At 38.4% G+C, this 20,482-nt stretch overlaps 2 protein-coding genes across 3 annotated transcripts in view; one reads left to right on the top strand and one right to left on the bottom strand.

Annotated features, from left to right (window-relative positions):
• The window catches only part of TMEM117 (transmembrane protein 117), a 224,456-nt gene that overhangs the window by 19,982 nt on the left and 183,992 nt on the right, over positions 1-20,482 (top strand). For both annotated transcript variants that reach the window (XM_067289948.1, XM_067289949.1), the window contains exon 3: positions 14,907-15,039. In XM_067289948.1, coding sequence (XP_067146049.1) covers positions 14,907-15,039 — 133 coding nt within the window. The remainder of the gene's footprint in view (positions 1-14,906; positions 15,040-20,482) is intronic.
• Positions 3,783-9,847, bottom strand: LOC136990972 (P2Y purinoceptor 1-like). The gene is made up of 3 exons (XM_067289439.1): positions 9,778-9,847; positions 9,259-9,269; positions 3,783-4,799 (listed from the first exon to the last, which is right to left on the bottom strand). Exons 1-3 carry the CDS (start codon positions 9,845-9,847, stop codon positions 3,783-3,785), a joined length of 1,098 nt encoding a protein of 365 aa, XP_067145540.1.

Genomic DNA, 20,482 nt, shown 5'->3' with positions numbered 1-20,482 from the left:
TCAGAAGCATAAAGTGGTTTCTTTGCTGTTCCTTCCACTTATTCTCTTGTGTCTGCAAGCACCTTGGGACCTCCATTGTTGATGGCTTTTCTGATAGAAAAGTAATGAGCCCCTTGTTCTGCCAACAAACCCTGAGCAGTGAATTGGGGAACTAGGACACCTACCTTATTCAGCCCTACATAAGTGAACTAGAGGACCTCCAGCTTGGTCCTGCTCTTCTCCAGCAAAGTGTGTAGAGCAGGGCTACCATCCACGCTGCCTATATCTCTTGCTCAGATCCTTGGGAGGCAGGGACGATCAAAGGGTACACAGCAGGAATCAATACTGACTTGATCTGTGTTATTTCACTGGAAATTTATCTTCTGAGTTGGCTGAGATCTGGATTCTCCCCTTGAGAAGCAGTTCCCTGCCTCTTTGCATCCCTTATCTTTCCTTGGTCATTGACCACAGACACAGATTTAGCCAAAGGGATGGGAGGGGTGTTAGGAAGCAGTAACCTCCCTCCAAGCACTCCTTGATATTCCCAGGCCTCTGATGGCAATTGCTGGCACTGCATCATGCTTGCCCATGCAGCTCTTTGGTAAGGTGATGCTGACAGAAAGTAAAAAGCAGCTCATTTTGCATCTTTTACTCTTTCTGTGAGTATACTGCCGGTCACAGGGAGAGTATAAAGGTCATTCTTGTTCAGTTAAATGTGTTTTATGTTCTCATTACCTGACCAGAATGAAATGACAATGATTTCTCCCTAGCTTATATAAAGATTTTTTTTTCTGAGTCAGACTGTCATATTGATTTTAAAGCATTTTCCTCACTGTTGTCTTCATTTTTCTTTTTATACAGTGGAACACAGGTAGATGAAACCTAGACATTGCTTAAGAATCTCTGCAAATTGTGTTAATGCTGCTTGCAAAAGGCATTGCATATAAGTTGTGGAAGGGCAGTCTGTGAAGCTTTTTAATTATGTATTTGTCTGGAGCTTGCTTTCAATCCAACCTTTAACTGAAATTTTTGATTTTATTCTCACCAGCTCTTGGGTATTTGTGACCACAGGCTACATTCATAGGTATAATAAAAGCTGCAATTATAAGACAAAACAATTCAAAAATTTCCAGGAATCAGGAAATGACTTTAATAATGGTTTTCTTAATTTCTTCTGAATTAAGTGCTTCTTTAATCATTAACAACACAAAGGACTTCCTAATGCCACTTGCTTAATATGTAACAATAACATTAACATCTGTATAATAAGATTTTATGGAGTGAGAACAAAATGGTCTGTCTAAACAGAAAAACAACTGTCTTGCTATGAAAAATCATTACAGAATTTGGAGGAGGTACTTATGTAAGTTACTATTTTCTCTTCTGAAAAAGCTCACATACTTAAAGTCCTGGCAGATGAAACCTGGGCATCTCTCCTTCCCAGTGGTGTAAAGTTATCTTTCCTAGCTCAAGACTGCTGCGAGTTTTTACATATATTTATGTGTCCAAAAAAACTAATTTTGATTTCACATTGAATTTTACCTAGCCTGAGCAAAGACAAATTAACCTCTTTAAAAGGAATACTATAGTAGAGAAAGGAGGAAAAAACAGTGTATCTTTAACTTTAAAGACAAAGATTGAAAGATAAAAATGACAAGTGTTTGATGTTGGAAATGTCTTCCTGTTTACAAACTTGGCAATGCAGTCCTGTGGGAGCAATAAACTCATTTAGCCCAGGGCTGTGTGGTTCTCCACTCTGAGCTCTCTTGTACCCTTTTTTGTACTGAGAGCACCTTTATCACTAAATGGCATTGACATTCCATCTGAACATGAGGAAATACTTCTTGACTGTGAGGGTGACAGAGCACTGGACCAGGTTGCCCAGAGAGGTTGTGGAGTCTCCTTCTCTGGAGATATTCAAAACACGCCTGGACGCAATCCTGTGCAATGTGTTCTAGGTGACCCTGCTTGAGCAGGGGGATTGGACTAGATGATCTCCAGAGGTCCCTTCCAACCTCAGCCATTCTGTGATTCTGTGTCATTGTTTATCTATGTGAGATGTAAGCATATACTATTGTATATAATTGCCAATGTGTGGCCATTCATGCACTAACAAGTTCTCCTTTTTAAGGAACCCAATGCATTGTTAATAAATCTGTCGTGTTCGTCATAGGCAATTCATGCATAAAACAAAGTCGAATATGTAGTTCAATATTTTTCTCTTTTAAAATAAGAGAAAATTCAGAATTGTGAAGTCATCAAAGGAAAAAGAGGACCACTTACCATGAGGGGAGTACATAACTCCCTTGACCACAATATAGACAAGCAATTTTGTTGTGAGATGTAGTACATCCTAACATATTTAAAGTATTTCAGATTATCAGGACCTGTTTCATTTGACATCACAGTTAGAGACAATTAAAAATAGTTGATCTTCTAGATATTCTGTATCTATTTTTACTCAATACAGTTGAAACATGCAACAGAAGACATTTGATATCAATATATCACAGAATTATTTTTACATAGATACATGTAAGGACAAAATCATATTAAAACTATGAACATTTAAAAAATTATGAAAATTTACAAAATGTATTAAAAATTACCTTGTCATTAGTAACTTCTGAAAATAAAGTTAACATGCTTACTGATATATGGGCTTTAATAATGAACAATATGTTGTGTGAGACTTGGCAAGAAAGCAGATCAGAAGGGACTTGAATATGGAACATTACTGTTTTGCCTATATAATATATTGAGAGAATGTGTATTTGACAACACATGAAGATAGCTGTTCCTCAGTGACTGTACATTGTGCTCTTTTAATTACTAAAGTGCACTGTACTAATTACCTTAGGCTGTCTTGAAATTGTGGTGCAAAGACCCTAAATTCACAAGAGAAAAAGTGTGGCTATGTAGCAGTGACTCTTACTCTTTTTGCAGCTCAGCCACTTCTGTATTTCAGGACCTTTTCTTTGCCCACTTCTCTGCAGTGATGAATACCGAGCTCACTGCAGAATGGCACACTTGACTGACATAGCCCACTTAGGAGTAACAGCTGGAATTACCCAGCGTTTAATTACCCAGCGTTGCACATCGGTTTGGAACCACCACTGTGTTGGGGAAGACTTCAGCAAAGCTCTTCAGTTCGTGTTCATTTGCTTCTTGGACAGATTCACTGTGGCTCTGACTGTCCTGAGCAGTTTGTTTGTTACTGTTTTGTGTGTGTGTTTGTTTTTGGAAATCTGCTGCACTTGCCCACATTAATGAAGTTCCACTGGCAGTGTCAGTACTATTAAAATGTAGTACTTATAAATAAGCATTTCTACAAATACTCAAGAAGATCAGTCATAAGCATCACGATTCTTATTAATTACACAGTCCAACTGCAACAGCATTTATAAACATATAGAAAAATAATGAACAGAAACTATAAGAAGGCTCCTCAACGCTGTATGTTCTTAACCTTATGCTAGTTTTCTTGCCAAGAGTTAAAGCAGCTGTCTAGGACCTTTATTCATTGTTCATTCCACATCACATGTACATACAGATAAAAGGTGCTGTTTCACAGTAAGTTCGGGTGTATTTATGACAAGAATGTTTAAAATGCCAATTCTAGAAAGCCAGGAGTTGCTACTGTTTTTTTTCCAGTAGACTTGCACGATAAGTTTAATTCTGCATTGCTATCTACTTTTGCTTATTCAAGAGATTGCCATGCTATACAGGAGACCAAGTTTTAAATGAGTCTGATGACACAAAGCTGAATGAGCAGAAAGATAAATGTCTTTGTAGACTGGAGCTTAAGTCACTGTTCTTGGGGTCAGACTGATGTCCCTTACCCTTTGTGTCAGACAGCAGCAGCACTGGCATTTAGGATGGCATTTTATAGTTTTAATTCTTTGATAGAATGCCTTATTTGCTACCATAAAAATGATTGGGTCAAGGCAACTATTCATGCTGCAGATGATCTCTGTGACTTTATAAATGGCAAATATTGTGCTTACATTGCCACAGTGTAGTTGGCAATTTATTCTGTAAATTAGTATCACCAACATTGTAACATGATAAGGAGTGAAAGAAACAGCAAATACAATCATAGCAACTGAAATCAGTAACAGAGGTCTAACAATTCTATTCTTTCTTTGCTGACGTTTACTGAGTTGTAGTAATGCTTTGAGAGTCAACATATAGCATGTAAAGACGACTGTGATGGGAATTAGGAATCTCAATAAAAACTTGGAGAGCGTGAGTGGCACGACAAAATGTAAATGTCCTCCAGTGTTATCCAGGAATATGATATCATCATAGGGTCTTCCAGCAGCAAATGTATAGTAGATCTCAGGCCCCGATTCAACAACAATGAAGATCCATACTGCGATGGTGCAAAACGTTGCCTTGCCTTTGTCCCACCATGTTAATGAAGTGATAGGATGGACAGCACCCACATATCGGTCAAAGCTGATGAGTGTCAGGAAGTAGACGCTTCCATATATATTAATGTTGAAAAATAACTTTCTAACCTGATAAAATGTTTGACTGGAATACACAGCTAACTTCTGGAGACTATAATATACTGAAAAAGGTGCCATGAGAATCCAAGTAAGGTCACACAATGCCAAATTAAATAGAAATATAGTACTGGTAGTCCATGTCTTCATGCAGTATGTGTAATGTCCTAGTGCAAGTGTATTGCCTAGCAATCCCACTGATAAAGTAAAAAGGCAAACCAGAATAAGAAAATAACAGTACCACTCCAGTTTGTTTTGCTTATTGCAAAAGATAATAGTGCATGTACCATTCAGATCCATGGAGTATGCCTGAAGGGGAAAGAGAGATCAACAGCTTTTAAAATTAAAAAATGAAATTACATAGAATTTCCAATTTGAGTTAAATCTAGTATGACTGAACTGGCAAAAGGAATTCAGAATATAGTATGATGTACAGGCTCTTCTCGCTCTCTGCCTGAACAACTGTAAATTACAAATAGGTAAGACTTAAAGCAACACTAGTACAAACAGATCTTCCATGACCTTTTATCAAAACCTTTACATGCTTTTTGTTCTAGTATTTGCAGTTGAGTGTAGTGCATGATAGGTGAGAGAACAAAAGCATGCAACCTCAGGAGCAGCAGCTTCCCCTTGACCACTAATGTCCTCTCCTGTAATATGGCCGGCTGCTTGGCAGGCTGGGACTGAGGTCCAGAACATTGAATCCAGACAAATCCGGATGAAATCCTGGTTTTGCTGAAGGCAACAGCAACCTTGCCATCTAAAGTGCTGACTGAACTGCTTTTTATTTTTTTGTGTTCTTTTATAAATGAATATCCCAGCCTAAAAACGTGGTGTTTATGGTAGGGTTATAAAGAACTCGTTTTGTCTCACTCTTCATGGCCCATCAGTTTGCATCAGCCTTCATTATGCATGGACAATATAGGTCCACAGTGAATTTTTCAAAGCAAGGTTTTTATGCTTTTAAAGTCTAATTTTTCATCCCAACGATTTTGTATTCCTAATAAAAACTAAATAAAGATGGAAATGTTTTGCCAAATTGAGCTGTCACCAATTTCAGTTTGTTAGGTTTTTAGAACGTGTCTCCAAACGATGCAGCAGATGCCAAACTTTAAAGTCTGTCCAAGCAGGAACTTGAGGGTCATACAAATATCTTTACAAACATATATACAGCAATGTTAGGAAGACAGAATGAATTTTTACTGAGGAGGAAACCCACTTTGAATGGAAGAAAGAATTCTTTTTCAAAATGTTATTGATTCCCTGAAAATTTTCAAACAGATTCAACCATTAAGTTGATAGTAGTGTATTTTTTGGAACATAATGTTTTGCTTTCAAGTCTTTCTTTATACTTACAGTATGACTTTTTCAAAGCTACATTTACAGACAGAGGTCGGAATACAACAAATATGAACTACCAGTGAAGACCTGCTAAACAGAGACTGAACTAATTGTGCTTTCCAAATTCATGGCTCACCTAGACATGAACATACAAAAAAACTAGTTCAGACTGTACTGAATGAAATTAAGATGGAAAATTGTTTCTCTAGACACTCAGCCACAAAAGCAGACAAATGACTTTCTAGGAAGTGAGTATGTGTAGAAAACCATCTGTTCAATTCCCAGTGTGTTTCACAGGTGGGGAATGTTTGTTCTCTAAATGTCTTTTGTTAAGTGTTGAGACATTGCACTTTGATCTGGGGAAACTGTATTTTATTCTTTCCCTACTCTTCTCCATAGCTTTTGTGAATATCAAATTTTGCAGGATTTTTTCATCAACTGAAGTTTTTAAGATATGCCTATAAATTCTTTAAAATGTAGCCACTCTGATGGGTGCCATACTGTTAAGTAACATTTGCTTTATAATGTGTGGTATTAAAAATTATCTAAATGTAGATATGGAAAATTATCTTTCCCTAAAATCATCTTGGCTAGAGGTCATATATGCTTTGAATTAAATTGTATTTCTTTCCTCTCTGACTTCCATTTCGATAATTACAAATGAAGGCTCTAAGCACTTGATTCCAAGTTATGTTGGCAATATAAATAAGCCCTAAATTGACTATAAATGATATGGCCAAACCTGCATGAAGGAACTGTAATGCCAGCAATTCCTGATCTCATCAAGCTTCTGGAAAAGGACATTAGGCATGTTTAAATGGAGGGAGACAGACAGCTGTGCCAGCTGCTCCACCCTGCTGTAAGTTGGCCAGATACAGCCTGGATGTGTAGCTGTGTAACTGTTTTAGGGCAATTACAGACCTGTACTGATAAATCTCCTTTCCCCTCCATCCCCTTCAGTTTACTAGATTGCACTCAGGGCTGAGCTATATGAAGTTAATTGTATATCTGAAGGGGTTGGAACTGCACAGCTGGATAAAATGTATTTGGAGTTACAGAGTGTTTAAAAAATATGTCTGCATTTGTCTGTGTAGACATTTCCCATGTGTCTGCTTTGGGATTTTGATTTTCTAAACCATTCTTGCTGTTTCTTATTTATTGTTTGTATTATAGTAGAGCTTAAAGGGCATAACCAAGACTAGATTCTTGAAATGCTATGTTTTATATTTGCCTTGAGTGATTTGCAGTCTATCAAACAAGATGGACACAGGGAAACAGGTATAGGGAGAAAAAGAACCTTTCCTGAGTTACCATAATAAGCAAGGAAAGGACACAAGTGGTTTGACTCCCAGCTTAATGCTGTAACAAGAAGTCCTGGTCTTCCATCTGAAGAATTTGAAGACTTTTTTTGTTGTCAGGACCTAGCTTCACTGCATATGGGTAGACCTTTTGAGCATAGCCAATAGCTCTGCTACATCCTGAGGCTATTGGAGCTACTCTTATGTCTAGGACATCTGCATGTGTGCTTTAATAATTTCCAGAAGTTACATGTTTTTTAAATCAGACAAATGACAAATCCTCTGTCCACCTTTTTAGCAGCACCAGAATACAGCAAGCTACAGGATATGACTAGATCATCTTCAGAATTCAAGTCCAAAATTTTGCATCTGCAATTTCAGAGAACTTTCTTTTTCTGAAATTACTGTTTTCACTGCCGAGTCCACCTATTACTAACCAAAGCCCCCAACACACACACAGAGCCTTAGCAGTGGCAAAAGGAAAAGAAACTGTTAGTGCTATGACAAGAACAGTGGGCAGCAGCACTGTGATACTGTACTGTGACCAGTGAGCAGCTGCAACTGTCTGACTAACAACAGATATGCCAGACTTTGATGAAAGCAGAGCTGGGCTCTCAAGGCTAAAAAATACTTCCAATCTATTGTGTTTAATTTTTCAGCTGAACAGATTCAGCTGTTCATGGGGATGGCCAGGAACATTAAGTGGATAGACCAGTCACATGATGGGGCATCCAAAATTAAACAAATACCTCTGATTTGATGAAAGGGTTGGTATTAGAATATTACACGTGCCCAGGAAAGGGTTGACATATTTAGGGGCTCCATCACTTTTAAAAAGGACAAGAAAGTATGATGAAGTTCACAGGTAAGAATTTCATGTTGTTCCTGTAAGAAGCGGTATAATAAATCCAACCCTGTCTTCTGTGCTGTGGATCTAAAAATGCTAGAAAAGTTGTAGTTTTTGAAAAGTGACCTATTTTATTGACTCAGTTTTTGTGTCTGCCTGTTGGGTTGTTTCTTCTCCAGGACCTGAAATGAACGTGGTGTAGAACTGACAATATTCTCTGACAGTGAATATCTTCTACAAGCTCCCGCCTTGGTGTCCCCTGGCAGCATCTACACACTATTATAGGAGTCAAGAGGGTTTCTCTTTCTAGAAGAAAACGTGTGTCTTAAATCTTTTGACTGTATAGGACATGTAATATCTGATCTGCATATAAATTGACTTAGTGTGTCTCAGTATATTGGTTGTAACTGATAAGCAAGTTACCTCCTCATTTGTTGCAATCCCCTAAATCCTGAGGTCTTTCCTTCTCTTTGTTCTCCTTGTGCCTGTGATATGGCCTCCAAAGTCTTGGAGTAGGTAGAAGACTGTGTTTCAGTAAAAATTTATTTTTTGAGGAAACTTCTTTTGGAGCTTAGAAACTAATATATCACCAAAAAGAATCTGATCTATGTATATAGCTAAGTGTTGTTCACAGTTTATCACTAGTAGTCATTCATTTGGCATTTAACTTGTATTTGGGAAAGTTCCGCTAGGTTTAGCTAGTATTTTTAAAATATCTAATTTTATATGTGTAAATATATACTATGAACCATATTCTTCCTTGGCATACATATGTTTTTTTGACATTTTTAACAGGTGAGTTTGGCCTAAAGCAAAAGAAAGATTAAGCTGAGTTTACAGCTTATTTTATGTAATTTTACTCCTTATCCAATATTTCTTTGGCCCTTGTTCCTCTCTGCTTGCAATTCTTTATAATAAATGCCTTTATTTTGTGTAAACTGTTTTATTTATTTGGATTACTCTGAGAATTCTGCCTGCCTGTTTACATCCACATTTGAATTTAGCACAAATCTATTCCAGTTATGATATAGGTTTACACTGTAGTGTTCCACTGTGTCTTTTCCACATTTCTGTCTATCCACATGCCAGTATATTTCTGTGTGTTACATATGCTCTCAAATTGAATCCCTTTAGCTCATCTTTTAGACAGTGTTATAAAGTTAATAAAGCATTATAAAGAAAGTGGTAGGTTTTGTTAAAAAAATCAATTATTATTTGCAATTTTTACTTTTATGTCTTACCTGATAAGTTATTAATAATCTCATGCATTCCCTTTTCTTACATTCAGCTGAGCTGATATAAAAAGATGTAATGCATTGTAACTATTAAGTGGAACATTTCACATGTTTTAGTTCAACTGCATTAAGCATATTATATTTACTAGTACAAAAGAGACAATAAGTAATATAAGGCTCTATCTGTAGGCAATTAAGTAGTAAGTATTATGCTAATATCCAATTTCTTTTTTTAATGATTTGATTTATATTTACATTTTATTCAATTTAATCACAATTTTATTATGATTAAGCTACTATTTCTGTCAATAAAAAATGACATTTATGTGCTTACTTAAGAGTTAGGGTTAACGAAATCCTATACGGCAAACATAAGCTACAGTAGAGGGATAGTTAAGATTTAGGAATTTGCCTACCGAAAGCAATAGTTGTGAAAAACTACTTCAAATAGTATGAAATTTATGCATGTGTGTATGTGTTAATCTGTATGTGATAGCTAAACAGGGAAAATTATATTACTTTGGAGAGTAGAGGTGGAATGAATACTTAACAAATCTTTCTCTTACCTGGTTTGAAAATGCTGGAATCATCTGTATTACAGAAGTCTAGGTTCCAGACTATTCTTTTCCTTTCCATTAATCTGGATCTTCTGAAATTACAACTCTATTTTGCAAGTACTGTTTTTAATCCAAGATTTCACTAATATTCAATATGAAATGGCAGCTCATCAGACAGCAGGTGTTAAACTGCATAAGAGAGATGCTGTTTATCATTAAGCTCCTCCTCTCAATAAGGCAGGATAAATTGCTATTACTATAGCAGCTTCCACTCACTTTTCAGGGAAAGACAAACTTAGGACGAATTTCCAGTCTGTCTAGGCCTTGGGGCTTTCATTATTTCCAAAAATGAAAAAGAAGAAGAGTACGGGAGCTTGGGGCATGTATATGTGTGTTTGCACTTTCCCTTTCCTCTCCCTTCTTCACTGCTAGAATCCTAGCTATTGCTGCCCTGCTTCTGATCTGGGGAATGAACCTGTGATGATATCCCCCATCACAGAGCTTCGTTCACCCCACCTACCTGCCTACCACTTCTCCTGCCCCACAGCTTCCCATCTCTTTCTGAAGTCCCAGCCCTGTCATAGAACTATCCTCCCACTCTTCTATTGCAGGACTCAAACCCTCCTAGCCACTCCAGGTCCGCTCCAGGTCCTCCAGTCTTCCAACCCCAAGTCTGTGTTCCCAATCCTCAGTGACACAAATCAGTCCCAGGATCCTCCCTTTCCATTCCCTGAACATCCCACAATTCTCACTAGTTTTGCCCCACTTTATAGCTTCCCCATGTGTCCAGCTCCAATTTACACTGAAACTGTGGACTTCCCAGCCCACGGATCTCCCAATCCCAGCCACTCTCACTCCAGAATATTTTATTGCTCCCAACCTAATCCCCTCTCCAATCTATGCCAGGGCATTAGAGGGCTCATCTCCTTTCCTCTGACCTAGAGTGCCCACTTCTGCATCCTAGAATTACCAGAGGCTTCATGCCCCCAGGTCTAGTCAAGAGCTGTAGGTTTCCTAATCCAGGTGTCCCATTTCCCAATTCCTTTCCAGTCTCACTGTTACTTTCTCCATACCAGCCCATACTGGAAGCTTAGCACCTCAGCTCCCTCAAGCTTTCTACTCTAGATTTTCCAGTTCACCAACAGCTCCCAAACACTGCCTCTCTCCCAGACCATTCTGCCTCCCCTCGATCTGCCATATCATCTGTCTTGATACCTTCTGTCCAACCCCTTATCTTCCTCTTTTTTTCCCTGTCTTGACATCTGCTAGCACATGAATGCATGGAATGCTATCTCTTCATTAGATGCGCTCCTTCACCTGACTGCTTCAATTATTGGTTGCCTTCCTTACCTCTTTTGATTTCTGCTGTGCTCCTCTCCTTCTTACAAAAGGAAATTCCTATCTCCTGTTCTGGTGAGGTTTTCAGTACTCTGAACAATTAGAGAACATGTTAAAAAATCCATCTGTTTTTTCAAAGGGAAGATTACATCCAGAAAAAAACTAGATTGTCTATGGTAAACCTTGATAAAACAGTGTCACTTCGTTAGTTGTTATAGGCCATGCAAGCATGAGAGATGGTGAGCTCCACAGACAGTATGTGCTAAAATCAGTAGAGGTAAGAGGCGAACTGCTAGAGGACAGAGTTATGAACACCAGAGAAGGTCCAGATTTCAAGAAGAGTATGAACAACTGGATTGAGATGGATGGTACTCAAGGAGGATAAAGAAGAAATAGTAGGTCTGAGCTTTAACTAAGAAAACAGTGATTAGAAATGATAAGAATGGTTCCAAGGGGCTGCACCAGACTTGAAGAGATCCAGGAGAAAAAACTCCAGACAGTGGATATAGACAGCGTGCCTAAAGAGTTTAGAGATCAAAAACAAAAGGATGATTGATAGGATATTCTTGCAGAAGCAAGTGTGGAGAATATTAAAACACTAGAAAACAATAGATGTGTTGTATTAGGAAAGAAAAGGGCTGGAGAAGACTGAGAGGTTCAGAAGATAAAAGGAGGGATCCAGAAATTGGATAGAATGGGCAGGTGAAAAGGGTAAAGTGCTACATGAAATGAACAGATGAGAAACTCTTATATTAATGATAATGGAGAAGGACAGAGAGAAAGAGGTAAGAGGAGAAAAAAGGAAAGGAAAGCTAGTCCAGGAAAAGTATGTTCCTGAAGAAAACATGGCAAGTTTCACCTTGCACCAAAGATGAAAGTAAGCAGAGCTTTTTTCAAGCAACAAGACATCCTAGTGTGCTTTGGAAAAGGTACTCTCTGCAAAACAGGAATATGTCACATCACTTGATTAAGTACAGAGTTTTAACTGAGTAGAACACTAGTGCAGGGTTTTTCACAGGCTCATACTTTGCTGTCCCAATGAAATTGGGGCTGCATACAATGTATGCCGGGGACATATTTCTACTTAAAATGTTTCATAGGAGAAGTGCTCTGCTAAACAGATGAGAAAGAAGTTGATGCATGAGTCAGTAAGCTTTTTTTAGTGCTTGAAATGAATTGTAACGTTCTGTAATCTTTCCCAGCTCCTCTTAAAAAATGCTGTTATTAGTATGTTATTGTTGCATTCTTTGATTTTTTTTCCCTTTGAATTTCATACTCAGTGTGTAACATCTGAAAATAGGGTACAGGAAAATGTGCATAAGGAACTGAGATTTTTCTCCATGTGGGAATAGTAAAAAAAATGTTAAGACCATGGGGGCTTATTTTGTAATATTGCTGCCTACAGCAAGGCATTTTAAGTTGGTATTTGTCAAATTTTAGTGTGATAAACTGCTTGGTAATTAGCACTCGATCATGTTTTCTTATATTGCCTTTCAGTAAAAATGACCACTGTAGCCAATGTATTGCTATTAAACACGTTAAATACAATCTGTTAGTACAAACCTCTTTGAAATCCCATCTGGGATGTTAGGTTTAGTTCTTGTGGGGACTCAAACGCTGAAAAAAGAGTTCTACACCACCACTCACCCACTCCTACTTAGATCTTTAATCAGTAGAAATAAATAGCCTTTGCAAAAATAGGAATCATTAGAACTATGTATAAACTATAAAAAGCAGGTTGGGGGGGAGTATTGTATTGCAGTAGGACTTGTGGGGACATGACAATAAAATCAATCCTGCTCTGACAAACTTGTAATATTACATTTGTGAAATGGCAAGAACATTACCATGAAAAACAGTCATAACTCAAATACTCTAGGGATCTTTTAGTTCTCTGTGATGCAGTGACATTTGGTGTACATTTCTGTCTGGAAAATGAATAATAATTACACTGTCAGAATGGCTGTAAGCTCTATTCTGTTTTGTCATGGGATTTTTTCATGTTAGCACTTATAGGTCTAATCGGTTTGGAGCATCACTGTGGTGTAACACAGCAAAAGTCTGCAGTGCAAATGCGCAATAATTTATAAGAGAAAAAGAATAATATCTTCCATTTTGTGTATCGAGGACTTGAATGCAAAGTAAATTATTTGTCTGTAAGTCACAGGAAGTCTCTGGTAGGATTCAAAACTGAACCTAAGTCTCCTGAGAATTGCCTAGTCCATACTATGATCCAGAACACCTTTCTGTGAGGTCATCCCAGCTGAAAAGCTATGTAGTATTGGAGTGTAAGCCCTCCAACATACCTCAAGAAATTCAGACTTTCTCAGAATTTCCTATGCTGACATTAAATGGGTGGCAGACAATAACACGTGGCAGCCCCGCACAAAACAGGGAAGCAATGAGGTGGCTCAGTACTGTTATCTCAATGTCATTGAGAGGAAGCAGTGATTCTTTCTTTCTTTCTTTCTTTCTTTCTTTCTTTCTTTCTTTCTTTCTCTTTCTTTCTTTCTTTCTTTCTTTCTTTCTTTCTTTCTTTCTTTACTAACCATGTATTTTCTCTATTTTGGGGCTTAAACAGGAATCATCTTAAGATGGCTTTTCCTGTGATACATAGAGTCTCCCTCTAATCTGGCATATTCCAGACAATTTCCTTCTTCCTCAGCCAGTCCTGCAGTTGAAGTCACTCTATCACAAAAGCATATCATCTCTTTTTCATGTGTCCAGCTGTCCTGAATCCCCTCCACTTCTACTCCACATTTGCGTTTTTCAAAAGCTAGACCAACGCATATTATGAGATGACTTTTATCTAACTTTTGTTGTGTGATAGTTGTCTGGTCTGAGCTGATTATCTCATCTCTGTCTATAGCCAGTGGAAAGAGACAGGTAACCTTCAAGATTTAATGACTCTGTTTTTACTGTTAGACAAATACCTGGCAGCAAATAGTGGATTTCACAAGCCCCGAGATACTCATGACACTTCAAATTCATACAGTCAAGCAGAATTCACAGTTTAGAAATACACAGGTTTTTCAGAACACTGTGAGAATGCCACTAAAAAAATAGTTCTTGCCTTGAAGTAAAGACTAATCCTCGGAGATTTTCCCCGTGATATTTGCCTTAGAGTGTTAGGACATAGCGGTTTCTAGAGGATGTGATGGCTTATTAGAGGTTACAGTTAGCCACTAGATGCTTACGGTTAGCCACCGCCCTTCTAGTACATCACTCCTTCCCACTCCCACACAGATGTGCTGTACTACCATTCATTGAGCCTCAAGGTCAGCAGGCTGATGGAACTGTTTTAACTGCAAAAAAAATAAATTAGTGAGATTTCTTTTTTTTCTAGATGGGTCAGTTCCACACAGTTGTTCACTTGTGTACGGCTGCTCGACTTGCTGTGCCAGCATGTGAGAGTGAAGTGGGTGCAGACACTAGTGGTGTCACTACATACATGTAGTGTATGTAAAACCACAGCCAAATTTTGATCAAGTCCCACAGTTATGATGAAGACTCCTTCAGAGAGAAGTTCAGTTCAGTGATTTTGATTGTAGAATCAGAGCCCAAATCAGTTAGTCATCAATCTGTGGGAGACAGCCTTGTAATTTTGTAGGAATAATCTCTCTTCATGCTGAAGTACAAAAAAGTAGTTAGGTTGCATGATCTTGAAATCTTTATGCACTCCCCATAGAAAGTGAAATAAGAAGAAATAAAGCTTAGCACTCTATTTTTCTTCTGTTATTATGTAGACATTTATTTACTGACTGTCTAAACTATGATTTCTCATAATATTCATCCCACAGGTCAGTTGCTCCGGCTGAAAATGTTTCGAGAGGACCATGGATCTTGGATGACAATGTTCTTCAGTACCATCCTCTTCCTCTTCATTTTTTCTCACATTTATAATCTGTTCCTGATTATGGCAGGGAATATGAGGTAGGCAACAGATTTTTTTTTCTGTCTCTTTTTCTCTAGAATATATTGTTTTGGAAACTCTTTTCATACTACACTACTTTAGAGGGAGCAAGAGCTTACCAAAATGTCAACATGTTAGTATTCACCACCTTGTTTATTCCTCTGTGTTCTAAATTTAGGTAGAATAGTGGTATAATTGTTAATTAGCCAAGAAGATTAATTATAAAGAAGATCAATTATAAAAAGTGAGATCTTGACCAGTTATAGCAACTATTACATCATGGTACAAATGATCATTATATCTAATTGCTTTGATTAAAGGTTACAGGTGAGCAAATTAGATTTGAAGTTAGGACTGAGTGATTTAAAAATATAAGTATTATTAGTGTGCATACTCAGGTAATTCAATGTTAAAGGAAATTGAAACATCCAAACTTGAGGATGTGCATGCTCAAACCACAAACACTAAATGTGTACTACAGTGCTATTTTGGTTATGCAAAATAATATTTGCTGATCCAGTTTGGTAAAAATAGTCTTAAAAACCTATTTTGGGTTTTTTTTTTCCATAAGGTGCTCCTACAGGACAAAGTTAAGGTTGGTTTAGGGAACAGCAGTTATGTTTTTAGTATTCCTGGATTTATTTTAAGCTGAAATTTTATCTGAATTTTCTGCCTTAAGGAAACTAGCTTTTTCCTATTATTCTCAAAATTAACACCACTTTCACATGTTGATTGTCCTGAGAAAACCTACATTGCTTGTCATCTAATGCATACTAAATGAGTTCATTGGGCAAAGCTACACAGACATGTTGTTTATAAAAGGCAAGGTAGCATCTGAAGAGTTTCTAGCAAGGAAAAAGAAATCCAATCTATATTTGAGTTGAAGAGCAGGGCAAATAAGTGAATAACTTGTCTTTACTCTGCAGAATAGGAAAGGCATACAAAAAGATGTGATGAAGTATTATTTAATGGACCCTGGTGTGGTATGGTATGTTACAGATCTTAGTGTGCCAACAAAAATGCACAGTGTATAAAGAACTTTTAACAATGTGAGATAAAACAAAAGGTGAGTAGGAGACATTGGATGTCACTTAATGAACATGAACACAGACTGGCTGGGCTAATCATATGATTGTTGCAATAAAACCAAACATTATTAATTTGTCTTGATTCAGGCAAGGTGAGTAAGGCAAAGAATCACTCGCTATTTTGGGAGAAAAAAGGTTCACGTGACCAGGAGGTGATCATGGTAACAAGGCAGTAGATATGAATAGATGCCTAATAAGAGGAAGAATAATCCTCCCCCATTGGGGAAGGTGGGAGCACTGCAGGCTTCTGGCTTCCCTATTTACATATTTGTGCTATTATTGGTAGTATGTTATGATTTCTGTTAGATATTTATAAAACTCCAGAAGCTCCACTAGCTATTAGACAAAGCATTAACCAATTTGAAAGCTTGACTCCTGTCTGGAAATCAGAGTTCATTCGTCCTTGTCAACATTCCTGTTCCCCATATCTATTACAAGTTTCCGTGGTTCATCTGCATCCTGTTGGCTGCATGGAGGAGATCCCATGATGAGCCGTGTCTGACTGAGTGCATGGAAACAGGCACAGTCTATTAATAAAATAGTTGGAGTCAGTCAATCTATGCTCTCCCCTAAGGCGGAGTGCAGTCTTTCCTTTTATAGAGCTTATGCCAACCCTGTATTTGTCACTGATCGTTATGGGAAGCTGACCCTGCTAGGCCAAAGTCAAAGAATCATTTCAACTTTTCAAAGTGTGGTGAAGGCTTATTAAGAATGTTTCGGGTGTATTTCAGCAAAATAAGCACTAAGCAAATTCAGAAAAGAAAGTTTCAGTCTCAAACTGCACAACTTAAACTTGAACAGAGCTGTTGAATCAGTCCTCTCAAAGTCCAAGTAGAGCAATGTATAGCACTTTTGAAAAGATGGACAGAGGGATTCTACAACAAAAGACAAACATCATCAAAGCCAACTACTTCACATTGCCACAATAATTTTTTTTTAAGGAGTGGATTCCTTTTTCCTGAGTAAATGCAATCCTTATGAAAGCTGTTTGTTTCATGTTTTATACTTCCGTATGAAAGAACACCTCTGGCAACAGACTTTGCCACAGTGCTATATCAAAATGACCAACATCAGAGGGATTGACTTCCAGGATAAAGGTCAGGATCCATCTGCATGAAGGTTACAGTCTCTGTAGGACCAAGCTGACCTTTGTGCCTGTGGACTCCTGTGCAATAAACACCTTGACATACAAGCATCCAAAATACATCTTTCCAAAACAAGGGCTGTGAAAATCTTATAATTACTGGCTACAAGGCTGAGTGAAAGAAAGAACAATTCTTCTTATGTGTGGTTGCTTATCATTCTGTCTCTGTATCAGCCTGCCCTGCATGCTGGCAGGAGAGTGATTTTGACAAGTTTCTTATATCAGATGTTTGATCTTATAAATCAAAATTCCTTTGTGGCTCACTAGAGTAGGAGAATCATACCTCCTGTGTGTGCATGCCAACACTGATGATCTCTGTGGAAACAATACCCTGTTGAGGGCTGGAGAAACCCATGCCAGGAGTGCTATAAGGTTGTTTCATGTTACCGTCTCTCTCTAAGAATGTATATTTTACAGTTGCCAGGCCTTTTTTTTTTAAAGTATTTTCAAAGATACTTCACACGTCTTAATTTGGCAAACTTAAAAATGTCTGAATGTATCCCTTTAAAAAGGATAATGGTGAGGACCGTACTTTGCTGGGAAGAGAAAAAAATGAACAAGTAGCTGGTATTTGAAGATGTACAGTACAGCTATTTGCATGGTGAAAGTGTGACAATTGGGTTTGAGAATTTTGGGACAGACTGGAATGTATCATTTTATAAGTCCCTCTTTTTTTCAGTGGCATTTCCTTTTAGGGGCTTCACAGTTTATTGCACTAACCCATTGTACATTAGGTCATTGTTCTTTTAGTCAGAACTGAACATCTGGCTGAAGAAACATGTCTGAAAAGCTGTCAGAGAATGATCTGCAGCTATTACTTCTTATTGCTTCTCATCATTAAAACAATAAGCAAAATCCTAGCTGGGCACAGGGCCCAAAAAGTAGGTCTTTAATATAGAATTTCTCTGTCAGGATTGTGGCAAACCCACTATCACACAGCGGAAAACCAGGCTATGGAGACAGAAAACAAGAAAGGATGCCTCGTTTATGCACGATAACTTGACCCAGGACTAAACAAAGGGTTAAGATTAGAGTAAAGGAATTTCAGTCAGAGCTGTTTTCTTCCCTCATATTATAAGATTAGTCTCTTAGGTGCTATTTAAGAATAAGGTGATTGTGGTTAAGGATCTTCATTGCTTACCAAATTGTTCCTGAACAGTCATTCAAGAGGCACGGAGTACCAACAGCAAGATGAAATTATGAGGGAGTTTGTGTAACTGTCTGAAGGTCCAGTAGGGTTGAGGCGCAGGCTTCAGGAACAAGGTGTTTGGCCTGTTTGGTCCTCCTGTGCAAGAAAGATGTGGAATACAGAGACTAAATGTGAAAATGATCTGGAGGTAGGAAGGGTTTCAGCCACTATTCAGATTCAGGATTAGAGACTTGGGGAATTAGAGCAGGATGATTAAGTCAGAACAGATTACTAACCATCTAGAGAGCAGGCCTTTTCTAAGCTGCTGTAAGAATGAGCCAGAAAACTGCTGTTCCTGTATAAGTCAAATTTAACCTTAAGGAGTGGTTTATGGTCAAAAGATTTATTTTGGAATATTTTTAATACTTGGGGAACAGTAAAAACAGCTGTAGAGAACCAGGAGAAGTATTACCTTGTGTGATGCTGGAGGCTGAACTATGCCATGGGAGTGAGGCCATCTAATTTCCTCTGTAATTTGGACTTTTTAAGTTTTTGAAGTAGTGAGAAGGGCACTGCGAGTTACAACTTCTCAGTGGGTGTGCCTACATTAGCCAGTGATGTGGTGCGTTGAGAGGGGCTCTGGTACAGCACAATGTGACATACGTTGGCCCAAGGATCTGCTGTTCACGCCACAAGTCTTCTGGTGGTTTTATGCACACAGATGATGTTCAGTGGTCAGAACCCTGTCGTCCATCACACCTGTGCACAATATTCATCGGCACGGTGAGCCCAGAAGGCCTAGTGAAGAGGTTAGCTGCTAAGTGTCCCTCTCTAGGAAATGTGTTGCTGTCATTTTGTCTGCTTTGCACTCATCTTCATTCTCACATGACTGAACAAATCCCTCTTTCCTTTACCCATCTTAAAACAGCTGTGAGAGCCTGTCTAGGAATCTTAATCCATACTCTGAACATCATTTCCATCAGCACAGGCCTGCATATAATGAAGTTTTTTTCTGTAGTTATAGAGAATAAGAAGATGATGGTTTCTCTTTCATGGAACTCAGCTTCTGCTTTGCTGATCTCCCCTCCTAAAATATGTCTGTCAACTATTGTCTCTTAATTGTATCATTTTCTTCAGCCAGGGGTCTGAGGAAGGGGGACCAGTTTGCTCAGAAAATCAACTGGAGCATTGGCAGTGGTTGCTGGGTGAGGCTGGTGGAAGCACACTGTGATCACGATAAGTGACAGTGAACAGTGGCTGCACACTAGAGCCATCCAGTGGGAGCCATCCCCATGGCTACAGTATCAAAGAAAAAAGTTCTAGGACCTAAAACCCCTACAAAAATGGTATTTATCATTCTCTGGAGTCTCTCAGCACCTAATCTGTATGGGTTGGTGGCTGAACAGTTTGGTTTTGGCAAGTCTGCCATGGGGGAGTCCATTCTGGAGGTGGCTAAGTTCGTCATCTACATACTATTTCTCAGACTTGTCCAAGTGGTTCAGCAAAACCCATTGGCTGCCTGACAAATGAGTCAGATGATTACCCCAACTATAAAGATATCACTGTCTTGAGATACAGGCCTTCATGGTCTAGAGAGGGAGAATCATGGACATGGCTGCAGGGTTTTCCAGTAGGAACCATGACATGGATATTCCAAAATTCAGGCTGGGAATTAAAGAGTAACTCCAGATTTTTTTCGCTAATGGGAACAGAGTTAATGATGGCATGGTGCTCTCTGTCTACCATGGCTGAGATAGCATTTGTACTTTCTCTCTGAATTATGTGGCCTGACCCAGACAACGACAGCCAAAATTGCTGTTTCAGGCATGTCCTTTCTGTGTGCCACAGGGATGCAGAGCATGCTTTTGGAAGGCTTTCTGCAAGATAGAGATGTTTGGGGAACATGCTAGAGCCAGTGTATCAATACTGGGTGCCTTCCTTCCCCTTCCCAATCACTGTGACAATGCAGGGAGAGATTTACCCTACTGGGCTACAGCTAACTAGTTTTGCAGTATTCTGAGTTTACTGCAACCACTTGAAGAGGATGCAGTATCTGAGAAGGTGTCAGTCTCAGATGCTGTCTAGATTTATCACTGAAGATG

This window comes from Apteryx mantelli, chromosome 1 (genome assembly GCF_036417845.1).
Source record: "Apteryx mantelli isolate bAptMan1 chromosome 1, bAptMan1.hap1, whole genome shotgun sequence".
NCBI classification, from domain to species: domain Eukaryota; kingdom Metazoa; phylum Chordata; class Aves; order Apterygiformes; family Apterygidae; genus Apteryx; species Apteryx mantelli.
This window is presented reverse-complemented; position numbering and strand designations above follow the sequence as displayed.

Coding starts and splice junctions, on each gene's coding strand:
- LOC136990972 (XM_067289439.1), bottom strand. CDS start 9,847: ATGGAAAGGAAAAGAATAGTCTGGAACCTAGACTTCTGTAATACAGAT.